The 26,895-nt window shown below is 43.2% G+C and overlaps 1 protein-coding gene across 2 annotated transcripts in view; it reads right to left on the reverse strand.

Annotated features, from left to right (window-relative positions):
• ADGB (androglobin) overlaps positions 1-26,895 on the reverse strand; it is a 206,653-nt gene that overhangs the window by 173,615 nt on the left and 6,143 nt on the right. For both annotated transcript variants that reach the window (XM_054024508.1, XM_054024507.1), the window contains exon 2: positions 3,658-3,817. In XM_054024508.1, the coding sequence (XP_053880483.1) occupies positions 3,658-3,817 (160 nt within the window). The remainder of the gene's footprint in view (positions 1-3,657; positions 3,818-26,895) is intronic.

Here is a 26,895-nt window from a genome sequence, read left to right on the forward strand (position 1 = left end):
TAGGCCTGAGGCCCCCTTTGGCCTTTGGGATCAGGAAGTACCGGGATTAGAACCCTTTGCCCTGGAATTCTATTGGTACTCTTTCCACCGCCCCCAGGTGTAGTAGACGGTCCATATCTGCTCAGTAAGGCCTGGTGGTTGGCTACCCTGAGCTGGGAAACTTGCCCGAGGAATAAAATTTTCTACCAAAAGAATCCAGTCGTCTGGCGTCCTTATTTTTGGGGGTGGGTGCAGGCTGGCCCTGTCACTCTCTGTGGTTCACTGACTCTACCACAAGCGAGTTAGGTGCCGGGTGGGAATAGAGGTACTAATGGTCCTTGGCTGGCACAAAGTACTTCCTTTCAGCCTTCTTGGAGATTGTGGCCAAGGAGGCGGGAGTTTGCCACAGGGTGTTGAAAATGTTGGCTACACCCTGTTGCAGATGCAGAACCACGTGGCCCGGTGCCGAGAGAGACAACACATTAAAGAGGGAGTTGGACAGGCCCTCCATTTACTTAGCCTGCAGCTGGAGGCTGGATGCCACCCGCTTTAGCAGGTCTTGGTGTGCCTTAAAATCCTCCTGTGGGATTGATGGTGGAGGCGCCGTTATGGTGTCGTCCGGTGCTGGGGAAAGAGCCGGCACGGAGCCCTGGGCCTCGGTTGGTACTGGGGGGTCGAGCCCCAGATCAGAGTCCAGGCATGGAACCACTGACTCGTGGCCCGCCGATTTGTCTCTTAGGTGCCCGGACAAGGCTGATGGAACTTGAGACGCTCCGGCAACCAAGCGTGCCCCCGTCTGGCTGGGCATCGGTGGCCACTGTGCCCATTAGCACCACTGTCCTTGCCACGGGGCCCCTTGCCACTCACCCGGCTGAGGGCCCGGTGGCGCTAGTTGTCCCGGCTGAGCAGCGCAGACCAAGGATGGGCGGCTGGGTGCCGAGGCCGAGGTCACCATCGAGCGCACAGTCTCACGGGAACGGTATGAGCGGCGGTGCCTGCGATGCCGCCTCCCTCGGGACCTGGACTGCGATGTCAAGGAACTGTACCTGCCCGAAGAACTGTATCCACTCCCGCTGCTTCGGTACTCATGATGGCGGCAGGAGCTCCGGTGCCGAGGCATCGCGAGGGGAGTCTCGAGCGCGACATATAGTTGAGCAGGAACTGGAATGAGAGCGACGACGTCTATCCCGTCGAGACTGGCTGCGGTAGTCGTGCCACGAAAGGAAGCATTCCCGGCACCTCTCCCGATGTCTGCACTCGCTGGCAGGCAGCATAGAGAGTCCCCGAGACTACTGCCCGGGCGGCGACCCGGATGGTCTGGTCGGCGTCAAGGGAGGGCGCGAGCTGCAGGATGACCGGTCGCTGAGCGCCGAATGGTGCAGGGAGCGGTCCTCGGAACGGGAACTGTGTCCCACAGGAGAGGTTTGATGGGCATCCAATGGAGGCTTGCTGTGGGACCGGGGGCCCCATCACCGGCTGCGCGCTTGGAACCGGCAGACTCATAATGTCTTTTGCAGCCTGCATCGCCTCCGGCATCGACGGCACCTGTACCAGTGGAGATGTGCACGGGGACAGCGCCGGACTGCTCTGCTCAACCTGAGTCAGAGGCCTTGAGCTCGGGGGGGACCGAGGGCTGCCCGAAGTGGGACCAGCCTCCCCTCTTTCCCTGTCTCAGCACCACTGCAAGGTAGGGCCGTTCCCCTGTTTCTTGGAGGGGGAGCGGTGCCGGCTGTTAGAGGGGCACTGACGATGCAGCGCCGGGTGCCAAGTCCACCCGGCGTGCCGGAGTTGGGGTCAACGCCAATTCCATCAGGAGAGTGGGAAGTCTAATGTCTCTCTCCTTCTTGGTCCGCGGCTTGAATGACCTGCAGATCTTACAACGTTCGCTGATGTGAGTCTCACCCAAGCAGCGGAGACACTCAGCCTGCAGGTCACTCCTTGATATGGAACGGCGACAGGAGTCGCACGACTTAAATTAATGGAGATATCCTATCTCCTAGAACTGGAAGGGACCTTGAAAGGTCATTGAGTCCAGCCCCCTGCCTTCACTAGCAGGACCAAGTACTGATTTTGCCCCAGATCCCTAAGTGGCCCCCTCAAGGATTGAACTCACAACCCTGGGTTTAGCAGGCCAATGCTCAAACCACTGAGCTATCCCTCCCCCACTGAGCTATCCCTCCCCTGAGCCCACTCTGACAACTGAAGTAACAATTCCACAAACGGTACCACTAAGGTCGAGAAGAAAAGGCTGCAGCAGAGCTGGAGCACAAAGTTCCGACTACCTTCACTGGCAGCAAGAAGGAACTGAGGGGGGAGGGGAACGCGCGGTCCCCCTTATAGTGCGATATACAGGCACCACTCCAGGGATTGTCACGGTGCTCCCCCAGTATGGGTACTGCTAAGGGAAAAACCTTCCGGCACCAGTGCACGTGACGAGCACGCACACCTATTGTGGAATACACATGAGCAATCACTCGAAGAAGCAGCTATTTTTTCTCAGTTTTATTAAGCACTGGCTTGTAAAAACCAACCCACTTGTATGTGGCAGTACAAGGCACATACATTTTTATTGCCACATAATGTGGCTCCACAGCTGGCATATTCACCAGAGCTCAGTCAAGATCAATAGAGCTAGAGTCAAATTAGCTCTATGTCCCCTTTGCACATCCTGCCCCTCTCTGCCCACAGCAGTAGGATTGCAGAGACTGATTTAGAGGTAGGGCAATTTGTAATTGCCACAGAGAAGAGAAGGGGGGGGGACTAGGTCCCCAAACTGGTGTCACCCCATAAGTAAACAGTATTGAAGGGGAACTTCCTCCTCCCCATCCTATTATCCACAAAAGGGGCAGTGCTGGACAGCCATAAAGCAATATTTTAAAGCTAATAATTTATACAACAGTGTTCATAATCCCTGTAAAGAAACAATATATTAGTTGACCTATTAAGTAAAGGGAATGAGACCAACAAGTAATTATTAACTCAAAGTATGACCACTAATAAATATTTAAGACTATAAGATTTGTGCAATACTCAGGGAATCATGAGTCCCTAGTAAAGCCAATTTTCTGTGTTTTACACAAGCATAATTAATAAGTATTTTCCAGTATTGTTTATACTTTTACAAACGGCCGTACAGATTGTCTGAAAATGTAAAAGCAATGTGTTTGCTCCCATAAGAAGCGGTAGTTTTAATTATGATCTGAAACATTTCTGCTTTATTTAGCTTGACAACTGTTGCACAAACGACATAGAAAAATTAATGTCTTCCTTTTTAAAATTTGAATGAAAAGAGGCAAAATATATTTAGCTTAAGACTGGACTTGATCTAGTGGGAACCCTCTTAAACTTAGGCAACAATTTAAAAGATGTGCTGAAGAAATTAACATGTTTATCAGCAACGAATTATTCTAAAGTTAAAGCAAAGCATACTCTATTAAATACACCTCTACCTCGATATAACGCTGTCCTCAGGAGCCAAAAAATCTTACCGCGTTATACGTTAAACCGCGTTATATCTAACTTGCTTTGATCCACCGGAGTGTGCAGCCCTGCCTCCCCCCCGGAGCACTGCTTTACCGCGTTATATCCGAATTCATGTTATATCAGGTCGGGTTATATCGGGGTAAAGGTGTATATGTAGACAAATTAGGCTGAAAAAAAGTGTCATATTTAACTTACTAAAACTGGACTCTTTCCAGCTTTATCTTTCTCTTTTCCAACTTTTCCTGCATCCCACTTTTCTGCATTGATATCGGCTTCGTTCCATTCTGGCCAAATGGGAAATTTCCCTTTCTTTGATTCACTAGCAGCACCGACACTGGGTAACACAGCAGCTGGTCTGGAAAGCAACCAACAGTTTAAATTGAGGAAAAAGAGAAGAAAATGTGTACAATAGAAAGATTTTTAAAGGCAATACATTTTCATATCTGATTGTTTTAATTTAACTTATTTTAAAAGTTTTGTGCTACTAATTACAATATTTCCTTTGTGAATTCAGAAAAAGTAATATCAAAAGGTCTTTAAAACTACTAGATACAATTTTGGGTAGTAATCCTGCAAAGCATTTACGCACATGCCATTTTAAAGTACATTAGTAATGCCACTACTAAATGGAGTATGAAATGGAGCCTGCCAGTGGCACAAGGTGTTGAGCTACAGCACGGATGGGATCTCTAACTGTGCTGAACCCAACACAGTGACCCTGCTGTGTGGATCCCTAGTCTTGCCTGATATGGAGAGATACATACACCTGGCTGCCAGGTAGCAGAAATAATTCATATGCAGGCAGCTCCACAGGAGTTTGCAGAGTAAAAGGGACATGATGATGACTGGAACGGGGCATGGCACCTCCTCCCATATGGCTGTGTGATCCAGGAGTGAAGGGGTACATGTGAAAGATGACCACCACAAATTCCTTTAAACCTACTTGTTGCAAGCATAGGAGCAGCCTATGAGACTGGGACCAGGCAGGGACCTGCTGAAACGTGGCAGCTGCACCACAAGCACCCTGGCCCCAAACATTGAGGACCATGACCCCAAACACAGACAACCTTGATGAAGAAGAGGCACATCTGAGGTGTGGACAGCCTACCTCAGTCAGCCAGAAAGGTGACCTGAGACAGAATCCGCCTCCTTGCATTGTTCTAGAGTCGTGTGCTCCTCTGTGAGGAGTTCACTGCATCTCCGTGAGGGCTTGTCTCCTGCACATGGGCAGGCTTGAGATCATGTAACATGCAGGGTGCTCCACACAGGGCTCCACTTGATCAGCAGCGCTCTGAGATCTACACAGCAGCAGAATCAAGATCTCAGAGAAGGGTTTTTATACTTCCAAAAGGTTTCAAATAAAGTATATCTTATTTAAATAATCTTTCTAGTTCATAGGGGTTTTTAATATATAATTTCTCAACATTTTTCTAATTCTGATGATGTGGGTTTAAAAAAAAGACTGGGCCCCTTCCTTACAACACATTCCTTCTATTTCCTATGAGTAGCAGCAGAGGACCTAGAGCTGTATGTCTACAGACTCAGGATGACAACACTGTTTTGGTTTATACTTGGAAAATTATCTTCACAACCATTATTGTAACTGGTTTTTGTGTGTGGGGGGGGTGGTTTATTTTATTTTTATTTTTATTTTTTAGATGAAAGCAGATATCCAGCAGAAACTGAAAATTGCAGGGGCCCATATTTGCATGGGAAATCTTCCCACTTGCTATGGATGAGTGCACTTTTCAAATCCTGGAATGGTTCATATATTATATTGTGTGTGTATTTATATTGCTGTGCAAATAATTGATAATATATAAAAATCAAAATTTGAATTTCAGATCTATAATTTCTTCTTGGGGTTCTGGTGACTATACAAACCACTTAAGCTTTTCCTTTTGTGATTTATTGTATCTCCAGGACCACTCAACAGATGTGACATTTTAGATAATCTGATCATAGCCTCGTGATTCACAGTTTTGTTTTGCATTTTTAATTCTATGGTATATGATTGCCTGAATTTTCAGTATAGTGAGCATCTAATTATTTATGCCCCAACTCTAATCACATAAATACCAACTGCACAAATAGGTATTCTTGGAATATTAGTAGGTGACATCCTTTACTGTTAAACTCTTTATTCTTGCAGCTAATAAGAAGGTAAGAGTAAAGTGGTGTTAAAACTAATGATTCTTCACTGTTTAATCAAATACTACACTGATACATACTACTAGTAACTCTTCCTGGGAGTTGAATTATAAAAATTCAGTACAATCTGCATGTGTATTCTGCTCTGTATATTATAAGGTATAGCCTAAGCCATCTTCACAAACTGGAAGACAGATGTATTCTCTGGGGTGAATCTTCACTTTTCTCTTCTTTCTCTATCAAGTATAAAAAGCCTCAGGCATCTCCTTTAAGATATTTGATCTTTCATTAACAGGATCATTTTCTCTACCACATCTTCTTAACAGAATGTCAAAAGATATTCCATTCTATATTTAATAATACTTAGAGTGCAAGCACAGACATGCAGATACTTAGCAGAATTTTAGTGAATTACCAAAGAGCTACCCCACTTTCAGTTTCTTTACTGAGTTTGCTGTACATGCATATATGCACAACGGTGAAGAACAACAGAATGCCAGCTCTATTAGAGGTTTCAGTATTCATGATGTTCATTATTTTTGCTCCTTTCAAAATTGATCTAGGCTAGGTCTATGCCTAAAAATGACAATAATCTAGCTATGTAGCTCAGGCCTGTGAAAGATATCAGACTCTGTGTTACATAGCTAAGTCAACCTAACCCCCCTGCGTAGACATAGCTAGGTTGACAGAAGAATATTGCTGTTAACTTAGCTGCTGTCTCTCGAAGAGGTGGATTAACTACATCAGCTGATCTCAAACTGTGGGGCAGACCTCTCAAGTGAAGCACAAGAATGTGTTAAGGGAGGTGCAAGCTGTGTGCCTTTTTTATTATTATTATTAAAAGAGTCCTGGCTGTCAGCCCCAGGTGGCTGGAGCTCATGCAGAAGGGCTGTGCACATCCAGGAGGCACGGATAAAGGGGACAGCCAGAGCCCCACCACCCAGGCTCTCCTTCCCTCTACCCCTCAATCCCTCATGGGAAGGAGCCCAGGCTCAGGCTCTCCACACACACACACAACCCACCCAATCCCTCACCTGGAGGTGGTGGGGCTCCAGCTGTCAACCCAGGGTGGCAGCATCAGCGCAGAAGTAAGGGTGGCAATGGGGAGCTAAGTCCAGTGGTGAGCTGGAGCCAGTTCGCACTGGTTTGCGGGAACCGGTTGTTAAATTTAGAAGCTCTTTTAGAACCGGTTGTCCCATGTGGGACAACCGGTTCTAAAAGGGCTTTTAAATTTAACAACCGGTAAAGCTCCAGCAGCTCTCCGCACCGCCTTCAGCCCCAGCTCACCTCTGCCTCCTCCCATGAACGCTCCACCCCTCTTCTCCTCCCCCTTCCCTGCTTCCCGCGAACCAGCTGTTCACACAGGAAGCCTGGGAGGGCTGAGAAGCAAGCGGCAGCTTCACACAGGCCCCGGCCCTGGCCCCAGCCGAGCGGCTCCGGCCGACCTGCTCCACCCCGGCCAACCGGCCCTGGCCCCAGCCGAGCGGCGCGGCTGTAGCCCGCCAGCCACCTCCAGGCAGCGCGGTAAGGGAGCAGGTGTTGGATAGAGGGCAGGGGAGTTCGGGGTGGTGGATAGGGGTTGGGGCGTGGTCAGAGGGCAGGGAACCGGGGGATTGAATGGGGGCAAGGGTCCCGGGGTGCAGTCAGGAAGGAACAGGGGTTGGATGGGGCGGTGGGAGGCAGTCAGGGGACAGGGGTTCCAGGGGCAGTCAGGGGACAGAGAGAAGGGGTGGTTGGATAGGGCATGGGTCCCGGGGGGCTATCAGGAATGAGAGGAGGGGTTGGATGGGGCAGCGGGGGGCAGTCAGGGGACAGGGAAGGGGGGGTGGATGCAGCAGGTGTCCCGGGGGGACGTCAAGGAAGCAGGGGGTTTAATGGGGCAGAAGTACTGGGGGGCAGGGGCAGACCACGACCCTCCTCGTGGGGTGAGGAGGAGGGAACCGGTTGTTAAGATTTTGGCAGCTCATCACTGGCTAAGTCTACTGTGAAAAGTGATATTCATCAATGTTACTTTTCACATTGCCACCCTTACTTCTGGGCTGCTGCTGGCATGGCACTGCCTTCAGAGGAGCCCCTGCTCTGCCTTCAGAGCTGGGTGGTGGTATACGTACGGGGGCGGGGAGGGAGGGTAATAAATAACAACACACACACACACACACACACACACAAAGAAGTGGTACCTAGTCAAATAAGTTTGAGAACTGCTACATCAATTGAAAAACCCATTTCTGTCAGCGCAGGAAGCATCTATGCTACAGAGGCACAGCTGCAGCACCACGGCTGTGCCACTACCATACAAACATACCCCTAAACAACTCCTTTGCATAGCAAGGTGTCACCACAACACATCCCCTTTTAGCTCGAGGTGGCATTTCAGCATCTGTGCCTCAGTTTCATCCCACTATCCTTTTACCTACTGCAGGCATAGGACTGTCGTGGTGCTCTATCCAGACTATTTCACTGAAGTCCTAAAATTACATATACAAAAACCAAACCTTCAGCCTAGTTCGGCTCATCTGACACCCACTCCATCTCAGGCACACTTTTGACCACCCTTCTGTGCCTTTACCCATCCCATGATCCCAGGGCTGGCCCACTCCTTCCCTTACTCAGGAGTTCAGGGAGACTCCAGCTAAGCTTCTAGCCCACCCCTGGAGAAGCTTATCTGGCCTTTCTCCTTCTCAGACTTCCTTTAGGCATCTTCCCAGAGAGAATACTTCTATTCAGCCTCCTCCCACAACTGGCCTTACTCAGCTCCTTATGGACCAACAAACTCTGTCCTGCCCCAGCTGGGCTTTATTTCTAATTAGACCAGGTGCAAGCAGGCAGCTTAATTGGCCTCTCAGGCCAATATTAACCTTTTCATGGGATGGGTGGGGTAAACTACTGCATCATGCTTTCACATACACCCAAATTATCAAATAAATACATAAATAAAAATTGCATGTTCTTATGTTTCCCTCTGGAAATATAAATGAAGTATCTGGCAGTTTAAAAAAACAACTTCAAGGACAACTTGATTGTCTTCCAATTTTTAATTTATTTATTTATTGGTCTAAATATGTGTGTTTAGTTTTTTTAAGTATTTATGGACAAGAAAAAGATTAATTCAATAATAAAAAAGATGTTCAGGAGTCATTCCCAAAGACAATTAAAAAATTCACATAATTCAATGTTTAAACATTAAATCATCCACCGCTATTTGGGGTGGAAAGAAAGGAATTTAATTAATATTTTCCTAACCAATGAAAACCAAAATACTAACCAATCCTGTTTTCACTCAATATTTTATATTTCAGCAAATCTTGAGTTATTGCAACCTAGCTAAAGAATTTAACAATTTTCTCAAAAAGGGAGAATAATACAGTAGTTGAGAGTACTCTCTACACAATAGCTATGGGAGGAGGGGGGGGGGTAAGGAACGAGACCTACTAAAAGAGCTGATCTTCCATACAGCTTTTTGTAACATAACTTAAAAAATTTATATGAAGATGTCAGATTTTCATTATTTCCTTTTCGGTTTTGCTTTGTCATTTCCAAGTAATTTTTCATCCATACTGTGGTTCCATATGCATTCCTCCACACCATAAAAGATAGGTGTAGACCTTGCACTTCACAAACTGTTTTGGTGGGAATGATGGCTGGGGTTGCTTCCCTCCCTTGCAAACATTTTTATTTGGTTCATTTCCTTTCTTTGGCTTTTGCTTAGCGAGCTAAATTTGAGAAAGGCCATACAACCTTTTCCCCACTGTAAAATAAGTCTCCTTTATTTTTGGCCACTTGTAACATACAGAAAGGACAAACTGGTCTAACAGTACATTAGTGGTGCCTACACTATCTCCTTAACGCTTCACATAGGGATCTTGCTAGAGCCTTCAGTGTATACAAGAGCCTTTTCCTCATCCATACTTGGAACCAAATCTTCCCCATGAATCCCATAAATTTCAATAGATCCATTTATTCTTCATTAGTGTTTCTCAGGATTTGTCAGTTTCTGCAAATACCTTGCCACCTTTTTTACTCTTTTCCCTAAATCCCTGTCATTCTTTATGACACAGGTTGCAAAGTGTCTACTTTCTTTGCTGATCTCAACTGTTTAATTTTTTCAGCTTTTCTCTTTAATCCTTCATCACTAACCTGTTATGTAACCAATCATTTTCTAGCAAGCTTGCTACTTCAGTTTCTAAATTTGTTAAGGCTTTCTTCATGTCATCCATTTTTTGGCAAGTAAGTGGTAGAAAGGATTTCACGCTTTCCTTATGATATCACGATATTGGCCTGGGAAAAACAATTAAAATGAGCCTGACGACTGGTTGAGCAGTGCAAAGCTTGAGCTCTGGGACCAGACCCCTGCCGTTTAAATAAGCCAGTCCTCTTGATTTGGGTATTCTTATGTCTAATGTCTTAGACACACAGAAACAAGAGTCTGGAGTTCACTTCCTACTCCTCAGTGACATGCTACATTAGCCATTGCTTATCTTCTCAGTGGCAGTTTACCTACTTAGTGACTGTCATTGCTGGCACCTGGCTCCACCCACATACACCTTTTGTGCATTTATTTAAAAGCTTTATCCATTTTACATGAAAATGTACAAAAAGATGAACCATTAACTTAACCATACAATCCCAATGGAAGGTAAGATATGGGCTATATTAGCAGCTTCTCTCATAGTCTCCTGGGCAGCATTTCCAGTTTGGGAATTGACTTGGTAACTGAAAGCCAAAACTTAGTTAACACAGAGTTAAGATTGCCCGGGGGTGTCTACCTCTGAAAACCAGAAAATGAACAGATACAAACTTCTGAAGCAAACAAACTTCTGAAAACCAGGAAATACATTAAGGTTCAGGCCACACCCATAATGGAGCTTTAAATGTTTCCCTACAGCTGTCAATAGCCACTGAGAATAGTTCAGTGAGAGGGAGTGCCATAAATAAACATGAAGAATGACTAAGAGAATGTGCCATTTGTACAGATTTGATTTGCTGCATTTATCTGCATGCACTTCAGCTGTTAGGTGTAGCTGTACTGAATGGTGAAGTGATTAATTGGAGCAGGTTGGGAGTGCTGTCACTCTGGTATGAGGAAAAGTGCATGCATACGTTGGGGATCAAATATGTCTCATTTCAGTGCTAAATTCTGTAGACTGTGTCAACAGCAGTGTATAAGGGTCTTCTTGCTATAGGGATTGTCAGCAGTCTGGTGTCATGTATGACAGTGGTCTCTGGAGCATAGTGAAGGGCAAGTGAAGGCAATGTCTCAGACGGAATCCTCAAGGCAAAGGTGACCTAAATCCAAGTTTTGCGTAAGCAAACAAAAGGTGTTAGATTTTGTCCTATAGTGCTCATATGCTGTTTCCTGAATTTTCTATAGTATCTGTAAGGGTAGAGCCCATGATCCCTGACACCCCCGCTCCAGCTGAAACCAGGAGTGGAGCCCTGGGGAGCCCCAAGCCCTGGCGCCCTCCATAGGATAGAAGCTGGGAACTGAGCCGCGGCGCTGAAACCCCAAGCCCCAGCACCCCATGTGAGGCTAAAACCAGGAGCAGAGCCACAGGGCTGAAGCCCTGAGCCCCAGCACTCCCCCCAGATCTAAAGCCCTGAGCCCTGGTGCTCCCGAGGGTCAGAAACCCTGACCCCACCCCACCGGAAGCCCTGACCCTCCCACCCTGCTGCTGAAGCCCCAGCGCCCCACCCTTCCAGTAGCTGAAGTCCGTAATGTCTTGTTCAGCGTTATGGACAGTTCAGAGTTACAGACAACCTCTATTCCTGAGGAGCCCATAACTCTGAGGTTCTAGTGTAATTATCCTGGTCATCCCCTTTAACCCTTTTTAAATATTAGCACAATATTAGCCTTCTTCTAATTTTCTGGAACTTCCCCAAGATTAATTGAAAACAACATTAACTGTCCAGCAAGCAAATTGGTCAGCTCTTTCAAAACCCTTGAGTGCAAGTTTTATGGACTTGCTGATTCAAAAGTGTCCAACTTTAGTATCTGCTGTTTAACATCCTCCCAACCTACTACTGGACAGTATTTCATGATCATTATATGATATGACTACATCATCTCTTCCCTCCCAAAACTATAGGTAAAATATTTATTAAATATTTCTGCCTTTTCAGCATTATTATTCTAACATATCCATCTAGTAATTGACTAATACAGTGGTTTTCAAATAATGTAATCTGCTACATAACCCCATCTGAAATAGGGGACTCATAATATATCTATGAAAACAGAAGGGGAAAAAATGGTCTGCAAGGGATACAGGATTTTTCTGGCAGACAAGAGCTCGTGTACCCCTAGGGATATGTGTACCCCAGTTTGAAAACCAGTGGATTAATACTATTGTTAGGATTCTTTTTGTTTTCTGCTGGCCATATTTCTCCTTGTCCTTTTGCTTCCCTTATCAACTTTCTATGATTCCTTTTACAGGAAAGACTCACCGAGGAAGATTCAGAATTAAGAGTACTATACCCCTGTTGGTCAAGGACAAGTCTGTTTTTGTAAGTAGTTTGGCCTGCTTGGATGTGAAATGGATTTGAGATTCTGGTACTTGGGTTCCCAGGTAACAGTTGCTTTCCGGACTAAACCAAAAATGTAATAAAAAGTTACATGCAGAAGTCTTTAGCCATGTTTTGTGTACTCAGTTTACTGGAGATGACTTCAGTGAGAACAAGGGAAGCAATGTAATGGCCTAGAAATAATGTGATGATCATTAAGAACTCTGTTTCCTTACCTTCAAGAACGAGGAAAATAACAGTTTCTGCATCCTAACATAGCTGCAGTTCACAAAGAATAAAATAACAGGGCACAATGATAATGATAGGCAATCATTCTTACTGCTCAACTTTAAAAAAAAATCTGAAGTAAAAATGCATTTTATTTGTTCAGTCATTGACTTTGTTTTTTAGAAGTCATAGAATCTACTTTGTGTCATCAGTCTCTCACTGTCAACACTGATAATTTTCACTAAAAACACTTTGGGGAAAACATACTTTTTAATATCAGTAGTCAAGTCATGTAAAACTTTTAGATCTGCTGTTTTTCCTTTCAGCAAAATTCCATTCATTAGCTTATCCACATTTATATGTATTTCTACGCTGATCATTTTCAAATGTCAGTTGAATTTAAAAGTAGTGCATACCAACAAGATTTAGGTCCAACTCTCACTCCCTACCAATATAACCAGTGAACTGAAACCACAAGTGCATGAGTTAAGTCAATTAAAACATTTTTTGTGAAAAGAAGAATTTGAATTGGCACTAATTCAGCAATGCAAGTACAGAAATATTACAGTTGCAAGAATATTTGACTAGTATAATAATTTAGAGACAATATAGGAAGCTACATTCAAAAAGCTATGGATGAAATTCAGCAGTAAGGAATTATTTAAATCTAAGCACTCTCACTCTGTCATAGTCTACCCTATAAATGACCTCAATGGATTGGCCCATGGGGAATAAGATTCCACACTGAATATTTTATACAGGTCACAATGGATTTAATGATCAACTTGTAAGATCACACTGTGAATGAACCTAATCAAAGCTAAATCAAAACACATTGACATATTTTTTATACAAGGATGAATGTGAGTGAAAGTCTAGTCTTGGTGTTCAAACAGTGCATATGTATTGTTTTAGAGTTTGGGGCCCCTGTTTTATTCCCTTCATTTTTCAGTATGCCATCACCAGCAATAAGCTCAAAAAAGTAGAGGTAAAAGGAGAAAGCACCTGCTTCCTGGAAAGAGACCATCTGGTTGTTGCTGCTTTGGACAGCAGGAATAGCCAAACATCTGCAGCACAAGGAAGAAGGGACGGGAAAGCTCAGCTGGTCACTTACAGTGAGAATAACTAACTTTACACAGAGTTCCCTACTCCTATCCCCTTCTGTTTATGAATCAAGACATGTCTTAGGAGGCAAAGGAACACACTGGATCCTTCACCTAGAAGGTAAGTTATCAGTGTGCCTCACGAAAGGTGAATCAAAGCCTAGTCTAGATGTAAAACACTGCAAGGATTTGGGTGAGCATTGACTCTCCAAGACATGAGAGTATCTAGTTAATTAAGCCTAAATTCCAGAATGCATGTTATGAATTTGTTTTATATGTAGCTATTTGTTTCCAATACTTCTACTTGTGATTACTTGACTCTCTGCTTTTTAAAATAAACATTCTTGATTTCACTATAAGCATATCTAAGTGCTGTGTGTTCAGTGGAGCGATGATCTGAGTAAGTGGAACCAGGGCCGGCTCTGGCTTTTTTGCCGCCCAAGGCAAAAAAGTCTCCTGCCGCTCCCCCCCCCCCCCAGCACGGCAGGGGAGGGCGCCGAGCCCGGCCGCGGGCTGCTCTGCCCGAACAGCCGGAGCGCCGGGGGGAGGGCGGCGAGCCCACTGTGGCTCCGCTCTCCCCGGTGGCCAGAGCGCCGGGGGGGAGGGCAGTGAGCCCAGCCGGGGCTCCGCTCCCCGGCAGCCAGAGCGCTGGGAGAAGGGCGGTGAGCCCACTGCGGCTCCACTCTCCCCAGCGGCCGGAGCCACCGCACCACACCACCGCCCTCCAGGTGCCGCCCCAAGCACAAGCTTGGTGAGCTGGTGCCTGGAGCCGGCCCTCAGTGGAACTGGTAAGCTGGAGTACACTGTTCCTTTGGAAGCAACAAATCTGTCAATATTGAGCGTCCGGTAGACCAGGGGCTGGACACTCCAGGGAGTTGCTTGGAGGGAGTATGGAGTTGGAGTATGACTATTGCTAACCTGTAGAGTAACAGCAGGGTCTGCATAGGCCAAGAGGATAGTGCTTGTGTTGCCCATGGCCAGGAGAGTTGGGGAACTGTCCCTCAGCAAGCACAGACAAGCTTCCTCAAACTAAGGTCAGGTGGTAGCTTGGTGCCTCGCAGCCTTGAGTGCTCCTGGGAAGTGTCAGAGCCAGGCCCCAGAAGTAAGAGCAGGGAGCCTGTCTATCCTGGGCTCCCAATGAGTCCCCAGCTGGCACCCAGGCAAAGTAGAGGAGGAAGCCATCTGACTCAAATGCAGAAGGTACAAGAGCTGGATTGGAGGACAGGGAGGGAAAAGAGTAGATTGGGACAAGGAACCTAGTGAGATTGAGTGAAGAGGGTGAGAGGGGAGAGACAGATTAGATGATGAGTTGGAAGAGGGTAACTGGGACTGGCTGAGCAAGGAGACAGGAACTGGAATGAGAAGCCTGAGGAACAGAGACTGGGAAAGAAGCCAGGGGTAGGAAAAATAGAAAAATTGGTGGAGGCAATGAGCAGAAGGAGTCAAGCTTGAGGGTAACTAGTGAAAGGGTCCGTGGCTACTAAAGCACATTTCTCTCCAAAGCTTTGGATGGAACTCAAGATTCTCGAGTCTCACTATTTCTCTTTTGTCAGCAAATGTACGTGAACCCTGTTGACAAAGTGTGTCACATCTCCCTCTAGTGGCTGGTCTACACAAAGCATGACAAACTACAACTACTAGTGGTTACAGGGGTCGGCAACCTTTCAGAAGTGGTGTGCCGAATTTTCATTTATTCACTCTGATTTAAGGTTTTGCGTGCCAATATTACATTTTAAAGTTTTTAGAAGGTCTCTTTCTATAAGTCTATAATATATAACTAAACTATTGTTGTATGTAAAGTAAATAAGGTTTTTAAAATGTTTAAGAAGCTTCATTTAAAATAAATTAAAATGCAGAGCCCCCTGGACCGGAGGCCAGGACCCAGGCAGTATGCGTGCCACTGAAAATCAGCTCGCGTGCCGTCTTTGGCACACGTGCCATAGATTGCCTACCCCTGGGTTACACCATCAGCTCTAGTAGCTGATGTCTGCCTTTGCTTCATTCAGTGTACAGGATGAACCTGCTCTTAAAATGAATCATGGCTGTGTTGTGAATTAGGCTGTTGTCTATAAAACCACAGTCTCATTTATTGCAGAAGTTGGAAGGTCTGTAGTAAAGGAGGTAGGGGACTGCAGGAAAAGAATCAGACTGGAAGGGACCTCAAGAGGACTTCCAATCCAATTTCCTGCACTCAGGGCAGGACTATTATCTAGACCATTCCTGACAGGTGTTTGTCTAACCTGCTCCTAAAAACCTCAAATGACAAAGATTCCACAACCTCCCTAGGCAATTTATTCGTGTTTAACTACCCTGACAGTTAGGAAATTTTTCCTAATGTCCAACCTAAACCTCCCTTGCTGCACTTTAAGCCCACTGCTTCTTGTCCTATCCTCAGAGGTTAAGAAGAACAATTCTTCTCCCTTCTCTTTGTAGTAACCTTTTATGTACTTGAATACTGTTATGTCCCCCCTCAGTCTTCTCTTTTCCAGAGACAAACCTATTTTTTTCAATCTTCCCTCACTGGTCATGATTTCTAAACCTTTAATCTTTTTTGCTGCTCTTCTCTGGACTTTTTCCAATTTGTCCACATTTTTCCTGAAATGTGGCACCCAGAACTGGACACAATACTCCAGTTGAGACCTTATCCAAGAACTTGTTGGATAATCTATCCCCTACTGTGTTATTTTCCTAACAGATGTTTGGGTAGTTGAAGTCCCCATCACCACCAACTCCTGTGCTTTGGATGATTTTGTTAGTTGTTTAAAAAAAGCCTCATCCACCTCTTCGTCCTGGTTAGGTGGTCTGTAGCAGACCTCTACCATGACATCACCTTGTTTTTTACCCCTTTTATCCTTACCCAGAAACTTTCAACAAGTCTTTCTCCTATTTCCATCTCAACCTGTCTAAATGTATGTATCTTTGATATATAAGGCAACACCACTTCCCTTCAGGAAAGAAAGGATGGCCTCATTGTTGAATGCTGCCCTGGAGGATTGGATTCTGTCTCTGCCTCTGCTACAGGGCAACAACATATATGGAGAAATATAAAATGCTACATGCGTGCATTAACTATTGTTAAGGCTACGATTTAGTCATGGAGGTCACGGAAGTCATGGAATCAGTGAATTCCAGTGACCTCCGTGACTTCAGCCTGCGGTGGTCAGGAGCTGAAGGGTCCTTCACCACCCGCGGAGGTAGGGAGCTATGGGGTACTCCCTCGCGCCTCTGGTGGTCCCCATAGCTTCAAACCCCACAGGCAGCCGACTGCTGTGGGTGGCAAGGGAACCCCCGAGCTCCCGAGCGCCACGGCCCCCTGCACTGCAGGTGGCAGGGGTACCCTGCAGCTCCCAGCCCCTGTTGGCAGTGGGGGAACCCCACAGCTCCCAGCCCCCACGGGCAGCGGGGGACCCCCAGAGCTGCAGGCAGCAGAGGTACCCCGGAACTCCCATCTGCTGACGGTGGCTCCTAGTCCATGCACAGCTGCCACACTTCAGGCGGTGTGGGGACCCGCAGATCCCATTTTGTCAGGGATATTTTTAGTAAAAGTCACAGACAGGTCATGGCTTCCGTTAATTTTTCTTTTTTGCCCGTGACCTGTCTGTAACTTTTACTAAAAATATCTGTGACAAAATCTTAACCTTAACTATTGTAGAAAAAATAAGAGATTGAAAGTAAGAAAGTAATAGATAACATAACATTTAGTAGCCAAATATTCATTATATTCAGATCAGTAAAATAATGTCTAAAATGAGAGATTGTAAATGCACATAAGCAAAATCTCTGTCTTGCATCATCAAGGGAATTCAGTCAGTTAGCACACTGATCTGGTTATAAATGGCATTCCCACCATCTGCTACATACTTTGTTTACAACCAAGTGGCACTCTAAGACGTGTGAAATTCTTTCCTGCCTTTGAAAAGATAATCCTTAAAAGCAAATCTCTACCGATCATTGCAAGCAAGGGACAAACACTTCAGCAGCAATAGGATATAAACTGTTTTGGAAGTAAGTTTTTTATCTCTAAAGAACAATACCATATTTCTTGTGTTCCTGGTATATGACAGGATAGAACTCCCCACCTCACAGATTTTTCACCTACAGAGAGTAGCAGTTGTAGTGATGATGACATATGTTCCTGCTGGTCTGCACATACTACAAATTCCACTACCGCCTTTTGAATCTAAGGGCTTGTCTACACTAACACTTTACAGTGTTGCAACTTTCTTGCTCAGGGGTGTGAAAAAACACACAGACACCCTGAGCGCAGCAAGTTTCAGCGCTGTAAAGCACCAGTATAAACAGTGCACGGCTCTGGTAGCTACGCCCCTCGTCAAGGTCGTTTTTTTAGAGCTCTCCCTGCACTCTGCTGTGACTACACAAGCCATGTTAAAGCGCTGCCATGGCAGCGCTTTAACGTTGTCAGTGTAGACTAGCCCCAAGACCGTAACTCATTTGTGTGTATATGTTTACCTGATTTAACCTTGTAAATAACTCCTTTCTTTTTCTTAGTTAATAAATCTTTAGTTAACTACAAGCGCTGTCTTTGGTGTAAGATCTAAAGTGCAATTGATCTGGGGTAAGTGACTGGTCTTTTGGGGCTCGGGGGGTAACCTGGATATTGTTGTGATTTTTGGTGCAAGGGACCATCGGTCACAAAGGCAAGCTTGCCTCGGTAGCAAGATAGATTGGAGTACTCAAGGGGACTGTCTGTGACTCTATGGTTAGAGTGGTAGAGTGCCTGAGGAGTTTACACTTGACTGTGAGTTCTATACTTAGATTTCATCAATCAGTTTGGGGTTTGTGTCCTTTTTCTTACCAGTGTGCCCTAAGGTTGGTACTCATGCTCTTGAGCCACTCAGACAACTTGACAGAGATAATGTAAAATCAAGGGGCACGGGAAGGAAAGAACCTTAAGTGGTCAAGTTTCAGAGTAGCAGCCATGTTAGTCTGTATCCGCAAAAAGAACAGGAGTACTTGTGGCACCTTAGAGACTAACAAATTTATTAGAGCATAAGCTTTCGTGGACTACAGCCCACTTCTTCGGATGCATACAGAGTGGAATAAATATTGATATATCTCCTCAATATTTATTCCACTCTGTATGCATCCGAAGAAGTGGGCTGTAGTCCACGAAAGCTTATGCTCTAATAAATTTGTTAGTCTCTAAGGTGCCACAAGTACTCCTGTTCTTTTTAAGTGGTCAACTTATATAGAGAGAGGGAGAGAGACCTATCTCATAGAACTGGCAGGGACCTTGAAAGGTCATTGTGTCCAGCCCCCTACCTTCACTAGCAGGACCAAGAACTGATTTTGCCCCAGATCCCTAAGTGACCCCCTCAAGGGCTGAACTCACAACCCTCGGTTTAGCAGGCCAATGCTCAAAACCACCGAGCTATCCTTCCCCAGTTTACAAACTGGTGGTCCTTTTCAGATGGTCCTGTTGCTCCACCTGTTCTGTACCTCCTTCCCTCAGGCATAGCAACATATAGCTCCAGTCCTTTAACAAGTGGCAGATCATAATTGGCTAACCAACACCAATTAAGTGTTTGGCAACCTTAACTAAAGGCATCACTATATACTTCTCCAATAATGTCTGCTGTACAGGCAGCATCTATAGCCTTATATGGGCTCAGATATGTTGTGCTGAATCAGACTGGAAAGCTTAGTGAAAGACAAAAAAAATCCTCTTAGGCGATCCAGCAAGAAAAATTAGGGTGATCAAATTATACTTTATGGCTACCTGTACGCATTACCTTTATAGAACTTAAAATAGCCTGGTCATGTATAGAATGTAAATATAAAAGATAGCTCCAGTATTTGTAGAATTAATTCACAATTTTCAGGGCTTCTTTCTCTAAATAACTTTAAAGTCTATTAATCATTGCTCCTTTTTATACTATCAGTACTTCTATAATAAGTCACAAAATTTCAGGTATGTATTAGATAGCAACAAATACCACTTAACAGTAGGAAAACAATGTAAAAAAAAATTTTACTGCAGCAACAGATGCTCATTAGAAAAGTGAGATAATCAGAAATAACATGCCTTGCAGTTACTGCAGACTACTAAACTTACAGGATGATATTTTCTCACCCATCTTGTAATCATCCATGTCCTTCTCTGTCATGGGGACATCAGTGCGACCATGCCATCTGGGTTTTGTAAACTAGAGTTACACATCACTTGCATATTGACTGAAACATGGCCAAAATTGTCTTGCAAACATATTGAACAAGAGGGGTAACAGAAGCCCACATGATAAACAAATGTCCAACACTGGCCTCTGAGATCTGAAAGGAAAGAACAGATCAACCTTAACCAGGGGTTCAACAGAGAGATCAACAATACTTGATCTCAAAGTCAAAGACAGCAGACAGATCTAAAACAATCACCATGGACACTTGACCTTTGTTTGTCATTAGGGGGAAATCATCATCATCATCATCAACAAAATAGTGCTATCTTCATGCCACACAGGATGTATGCCAGATTGATAACAGTCAAGAAAGTCTGAGGACTCTACCTGGTAAAATGACTTTGCTACAAGATTCAATAAGTTTACCCAAAAAGAAAAAGGTAATAATACTGTGACAGCTGACAAAATTTTAAATGTCAAGGGTTGTGGGCTTAATGACTACTACTTTTTGACTAACTGGCATGGCACAGGGAGGCATTAATAAATTCATCCAACAGCAGACCACTCATAATCCACACCTAGCCCTGTTAGATTTTGCTGGGCATGAGAGGCACAGGTCCAACTTGCAAAATGCAAGTCTTAGCTTCCAGAGAAGAAATAGCAATTGTCTCTTCTTGACATATTTCTGCAAATAAGGACAATCTTTTCTGTAATATCAATAAAAAAATACTCTTTGCATCAAGAAATAGACTATTTCCACCACCCAGATTTCCACTGGTCAAGATTTCACTGGTAGGGAGGAAGAAAAAGTGTTCTTTATTTCTACAACAGAGATAGCGCAGATTTTCAAAAAAACACATATTTGGCAAATCGGAGTTAGCAACCCTAACCTCCTCCCTGTGGGCCTGATCTAAAGTCTGTTGATATCATTGGAAAGATTCTCACTGACTTCAGTAGGCTGTCATTCAGAATCTGAATGTGTAACCTATTGCAGACTCTCCTGCTCACTAAAATGAATAAACCTGTGTGCTACATCATGGCTGATACACTGAGATGTTTGATTAAAAGCACCCGTTAAAATGACTAAGATAATTGGAACATTTTGGATATTTAGGGGAGGAATTTAGGGCCCAATTATGTAGTGTGCCAAGTGCTATCAACACCCACTCCAATGGGAGTTAACGCCAATCAGCATCTCACAGAAGGCATTCATCACCTCAGAAGTGAAGTACTGGTCCCACTGAAATCAATGGTAAAACTCCCATTGACTTCAATGGGACCAAGATTTCACTCCAAGTCTTTAATGACTGAAGTCCCAAGGTGTGCTCAACACAATGACGATCCTGTTGAGAGGGTCTACTAGCTCTGGTAATTGGCCTAGAAAGAATGCCATGATTATGGTTTACTTATATTGCTTATGAAAAATGGCATTAACCTATACATGATTTCATAGTCTAGTAAATGCCAAATTCAGTTTTCCAATTCAGTCTTTATCAATTCTGGCAAAGAACAAAGAATTACTCAATCTAAAATAGAATGCTGAAAGGAAAATCAGAAAGCATTTGATTTAATAGCTATTTTGTCAACACAGTATTAACAATAAAAACATATTAAATATTATATTAATAAATTATTTTCTAAACAAATAAAAATTCTCCTAAAAAGTAAACTGAAGTGGCTATTTTTAAAACTAGTAAGATAATATATCCTGTGTTCTGTTAAAACTTTCAAAATTATTATAAAAGTCCTGCTTCTAGCATTTCTGTTGCAGAAACCAACTACATTCTGCTGTGATTATACATGCATAACTCATTAATCAGCATCACATGTGCAGAGGCAGAAACACAGGCCACAAAAGGAGTAGCAAGAAACTATACTCTGTTTTCTCGTGAGGAAAACAAGTTTCCTTGTAAAATGTTTGCTTCAAGATAAAAATATCACTTCTTAATAGATTAGAACAAGTTGTCACCTCTTTCTCTTGATTTAAATTCACTATCTATGGTTCAACAGAACTTCCTCACAGCTTAGACCAGAAAGCTTAACTGATGGTTTGTTGAATTAGAAGAGATATACCGGTATGTTATCCTGACCTGACGCTTTTTCAACTTACGCTTTAAAAACAGTCTTCATACATCCAAAAGATCTTAATCATATTAAGAGGCTGACAAAAAAGTAATTAGAGATAGGGTAGTCTGCAAAACAATTCAAGAATTACTGCAACTTCAGGTTGTTTGTCAAATGGATTTTTAGTGTTGCCAGCTTTTATGGCCATCACCGTACACTCGGGTGACCAGACACCAAATGTGAAAAATCGGGATGGGGTGGGCGGTAATAGGAGCCTATATAAGAAAAAGACCCCAAAATCAGGACTGTTTCTATAAAATCGGGACATCTGGTCACCCTACCATACATCGTCAGTAACAAAGAAAGAGAGCTTGACCCTGCCCTATGCTACAATTTGTGCTGTGAATCAAGTTAAAAAAACAAACAAACAAAAAACACACAGTCTGCTAGTGCATGCCAGAGCAGCAGCCAATTTAAGAAGCTACAATATGTGCACATAAATCACATCATTTAGGCTTTTACCTCAGACCCTAGAGATAATGGGCCCGATTCTCATTTATATTAAGGTCACTCTACATCATGTTGGCAGAAGAGGCTGAAAGTGTGAACAAATGTCTTTCTAAACGATAGCTCAAACTGAGGTTCTGGATTGATGCAGAAATTTCTGGGTGAAGTTCTATGGCATGTGTTATGAAAGAGGTCAGTTTAGATTATCATAATAGTAGATTTGGGCATTTGACCAGTCCAAAAATAATTGGTCAACTGACCAGTCAAATATTGTCAAATAATGTCAAAAATGGTCACATATTTTAAAGCACTAAGTTAGCAGAACAGTAACAAAAAAAGAGTAAGACGTCATGGTCTCCAATAGGCTTAGATTTAGATAGTTTTTGTAACTAAGCATATGTACTAAGTTATTTAACTGAGTGATTTTTAACTCAGAAAAATGCAAAACACAATGAAATGAAATTTTAAAAACTGAAATAATTATTGCTATCTTTTTTAGTAATGTTAAGTTAAAAGTGAATTCAAGACTGAAGTATTACGAAAGAGAAAAATGAAATTAAACAGAAATAAAAACAAACTCATAGCAACTATAAAGAGAAAAAGTCATTTTTAAATGCACTTAAGCTAGCTAGGCAACAGGCCAACTCCTCCAGCAGCTTAATGGCTGTGCATCTTTTCTCTTTGTGTTGGGGGAGTTCATTTCTGAGTTATTTTTTGTATATTTGTCTAGTCAGTTTAGATTGTAAACTCTTTGAGGCAAGCGTCTTTTAACTTGTTTAATGTGCGTTGTAAACTGCCACGTACATAGACGGCCTGGTGTACAATAAAGACATACATACATATGTTTATTCTAGAAGATTCCAACCAATCAAGATGCTCAACTTTGAATTAGTTCACCTTTTTCACAACAGGTGGCCTTAGCATGTGGTACAGTTAGTGATCAAGACATTTAAGTAGACTTGCTAATAGATGGCACCATGATGTAACCAAAAAGACAGGCTGCTGTCTACATCAGGGCATTCTTGCTGAAATATTTTACTGTTGTTAAATAATAGATGGTCAAGTGACATTATTTGACCGGTCAATTTACTGGTATTCCAAGCCTACGTATCAATGCCTTCTGGCTTTAAAGTCTATAAATCTATTAATAAAATTAACCTGCATTTTAAGACATCTTTACACTATCAAAGTGGTGTACGGTGGATGTAAATGAGAATCAGGTCCTGGGGATCTGCTTATCTCAATAACACTGGATTTACATTGGCTTAATCTTTCCATTAGTGCAGTTACACGTAGTTTACAGGTTCCAGTGGTAGCCATGTCAGTCTGTATCAGCAAAAAAATATATATAAGGAATATATTCCTTCTATTTGTTTCACATGATATTCTCATAACCAAACTAGAGAAAGGTGATCTAGATGAAATTACTATAAAGAGGGTGCCCAACTGGTTGAAAGATCATATTAAAAGAGTAGCTATCAATCTTCTCTGTCAAATTAGAAGGACATATCTAGTGAGGTCCTGCAGGGGTCCGGTACTATTCAATATTTTTTATTAATGACTCAGATAATGGAGTGGAGAATATACTTATAACATTTGTGGATGATTAAGCTGGGAGCGGTTGCCAGCAATTTGGAGGACATGATTAAAATTCCAAATGACCTTGATGAATTGGAGAAGTGGTCCAAAATTTACAAGAAGACATTCAACAAAGACAAGTGCAAAGTACTACATTTCAGAACAACTGGCAGGGTGATAGTACACCTGAAAATGAGTTGGGGATTACAGTGAATCACAAATAAATGAGAGTCAAGAATGTAATACAATTCCAAAAAAGAATAATATTCTGGGGTGTATTAACAGAAATGTTGTATGTAAGATATGAGACATAACTGTCCCACTCTACTTGGCACTGGTGAGGACTCAGCTGAATTTCTTTGTCCACATCTGGGTGCCACACTTTAAGAAAAATGTGGACAAATTGTAGAGAACCCAAAGGAGAGTTACAAAAACAATAAAAGGTTTAGAAAACCTGACCTTATGAGGAAAGGTGAACAAATCTGGCTGTTTAGTCTTGAGAAAAGATGACAGTGGGGGATCTGATAATATTTTTCAAATATATTAAGGGCTGTTATAAAAAGGATGGTGATCAATTGTTCTCTTTGTCCTATGAAGCCTGGACAAGAAGTAATGGGCTTAAATTGCAGCAAGGGAGTGTGACGCTGCACTCCATAATGTTCTATGGAAATATGCTTATGAGTGTAAATATAATGTAACTGGAATATGCCTTATGCAAAGGGTCTCTTGTAAGGTATCATTACAAAGATTATAACCTACTGAATATATTCCTTCTATTTGTATGCATGTATCATTCTTGTATCTGAAGCTAGAAATATAAAGTATAACTCTGTGCTCCTATTGAAATTATGCAAAGTGTGAGCCATTAATGGTGGTTTACAATCTTGATGGCTCCCATTGACTAGGACAATTGGTTGTAGATGGTTTATTTACCAGTAAGCCTTCTTGTGGACCCGTGGGCCAGCCTGTGGTAATGAAGAATGAGGTCTTACAGTGACATGTGACCATGTCACCTGATACTGGAATCCATCTTAAACCTGGTGCTTTTCCATTTTGAAGGAGGGGTGGGGACCCAGAGAGACAAAAGATTCCCGCCTTGTGCCAAAGCTATAAAAGGGGGTAGAACAGAACAAACGGGGCTACCAGTCATGAGAAAACCACTAGTTACCACCCGAGCTGGAACTAACAAGGACTATACCAGGGGAAAGGATTGGGCCCAGACTAGAAAGGAGTCTAGTCTGTGAAAGAAGCTTATTGAAACATCTATGAGGGTGAAATTTTACCTATAATCAGTTTCTTAATGTACTAGGCTTAGATTTGCATGTTTTTGCTTTATTTTGCTTGGTGACTTACTTTGTTCTGTCTGTTATTACTTGAAACCACTTAAATCCTACTTTTTATATGTAATAAAATCACTTCTGTTTATTAATTAACCGAGAGTAAGTGATTAATACCTGGGGGAGCAAACAGCTATGCATCTCTCTCTATCAGTGTTATAGAAGGCAGACAATTTATGAGTTTACCTTGTAAAAGCTTTATACAGAGTAAAATGGATTTATTTGGGGTTTGGAGCCCATTGGGAACTGGTTGTCTGGGTGCTGGAGATAGGTGACCTGCTGAGCAGTTTTTGGTTAAAGTCTGCAGCTTTGGGGGCGTGGACGAGACATGAGTCTCTGTTGCAGCAGGCTAGCATGTCTGGCTCAATAAGGCAGAATTCTGGAGTCCCAAGCTGGCAGGGAAAACAGGCTCAGAGGTAATCTAAGCATGTCAGGTGACAGTCCCAAGGGTTCTCTGTGACCAAACCTGTCACAGGGAGATTTAGGTTATATACCGGGAAAACCTTTCTAACTATAAGGTTAATTAAGCTCTGGAATAGTCTTCCAAGGGAGGTTGTGGAAACCCTGTAATTGGGGATTTTTAAGAACAGGTTAGACAATTACCTGACAGCAACGGTCTATTTATACTTGGCCCGGCCGCAGCACAGGATGCTGGACTAGCCGACCTCTTGAGGTCCCTTCCAGCCCTACATGTCTATGATTCTGTGATGTGAGAACTGTAAGTCTATGGATAAAATAAAAATTATTGATCATCTAACATAATATTAAGTAAGGGAACCCAGAGAAACAAAGGAGGGGAGAGTGACACAGGTGGCAATCCGATGGCAAAGGATCCCTCGTTCTTTGCAAACTCTCACCTCAGATCTGACAAGCTCACTGCAGAAAACACATCTTATAGGATATTTTATCCACAGAGTAGCACATAAGGTATCTACAGAAAGCTTGTAACTTATGAAGATTCATAATCACTGCAAGATGCATGTATGGGTAATATTTAAGGAATTTATCTTTATATTGAAAGTATGCTTTATGGACTTAGAGTAGAAAGTAGCCACCAGGAAGTAATGTGTCTCAAGGATGACCCATTTTGGTAAGAGGGAGCTGTCATCCCTCCCTAGTCAGCTGGTGAGGTAACACAAGGTTCCATTTCTACCCTTTCCACATCCCCAAACAGTCAACAGAAAACCATCAAAGAATTACAAATGATCAAAACCACTTGAAGGTAAAAAGGAATATTTTAGCAGGCAAGAGATCACCCTGGCTATGAATAAGGCAAAAGACAGTTTCAATATAACAGAATGTTTGGATCCTGGTTCTTGTGAAACCAGACAGTTCTGTAACAACCTGGGGGCTGGGATGGGGGGCGGAGAGAGGCTACTGTATTGCATAAGACAGTTAACTACTGATAAGTGTAGACCCAGATTCACATTTTAAAAATTTTGTTTTGTTCTGTAACCACTTGTTTCCACCATTTTCTCTCACTTCCAGTTAAAACTTTACTCTTTCTTAAAGAAATCTACTTTTATTTTATAAATGCTCATGAGTGCTGTGTCACAGGGTGCTTCTTCAACTCCCCAGCGAGCAGCAGTTTTGCCTGGCCTATTTTTGTCTTCTCTCAGTCACAAACCCACACAGTGTGTTTCTTTTCCACTATGGCACCTTTAATCCTCTATTTTCAAACAACACAGGACATAGCACAGATATACAACAGAAGGAGCCTTTCACATAGCTGCTCTCTTCCATCCAGCTCATCCTTTAGGCTCTCCCCTGCTTTCTGTTCCTCCCAATTATATATCCTCCAAGTTACTGAGCCATCTGTCTCACTAG

Source organism: Malaclemys terrapin, chromosome 3 (genome assembly GCF_027887155.1).
Source record: "Malaclemys terrapin pileata isolate rMalTer1 chromosome 3, rMalTer1.hap1, whole genome shotgun sequence".
NCBI lineage: Eukaryota > Metazoa > Chordata > Testudines > Emydidae > Malaclemys > Malaclemys terrapin.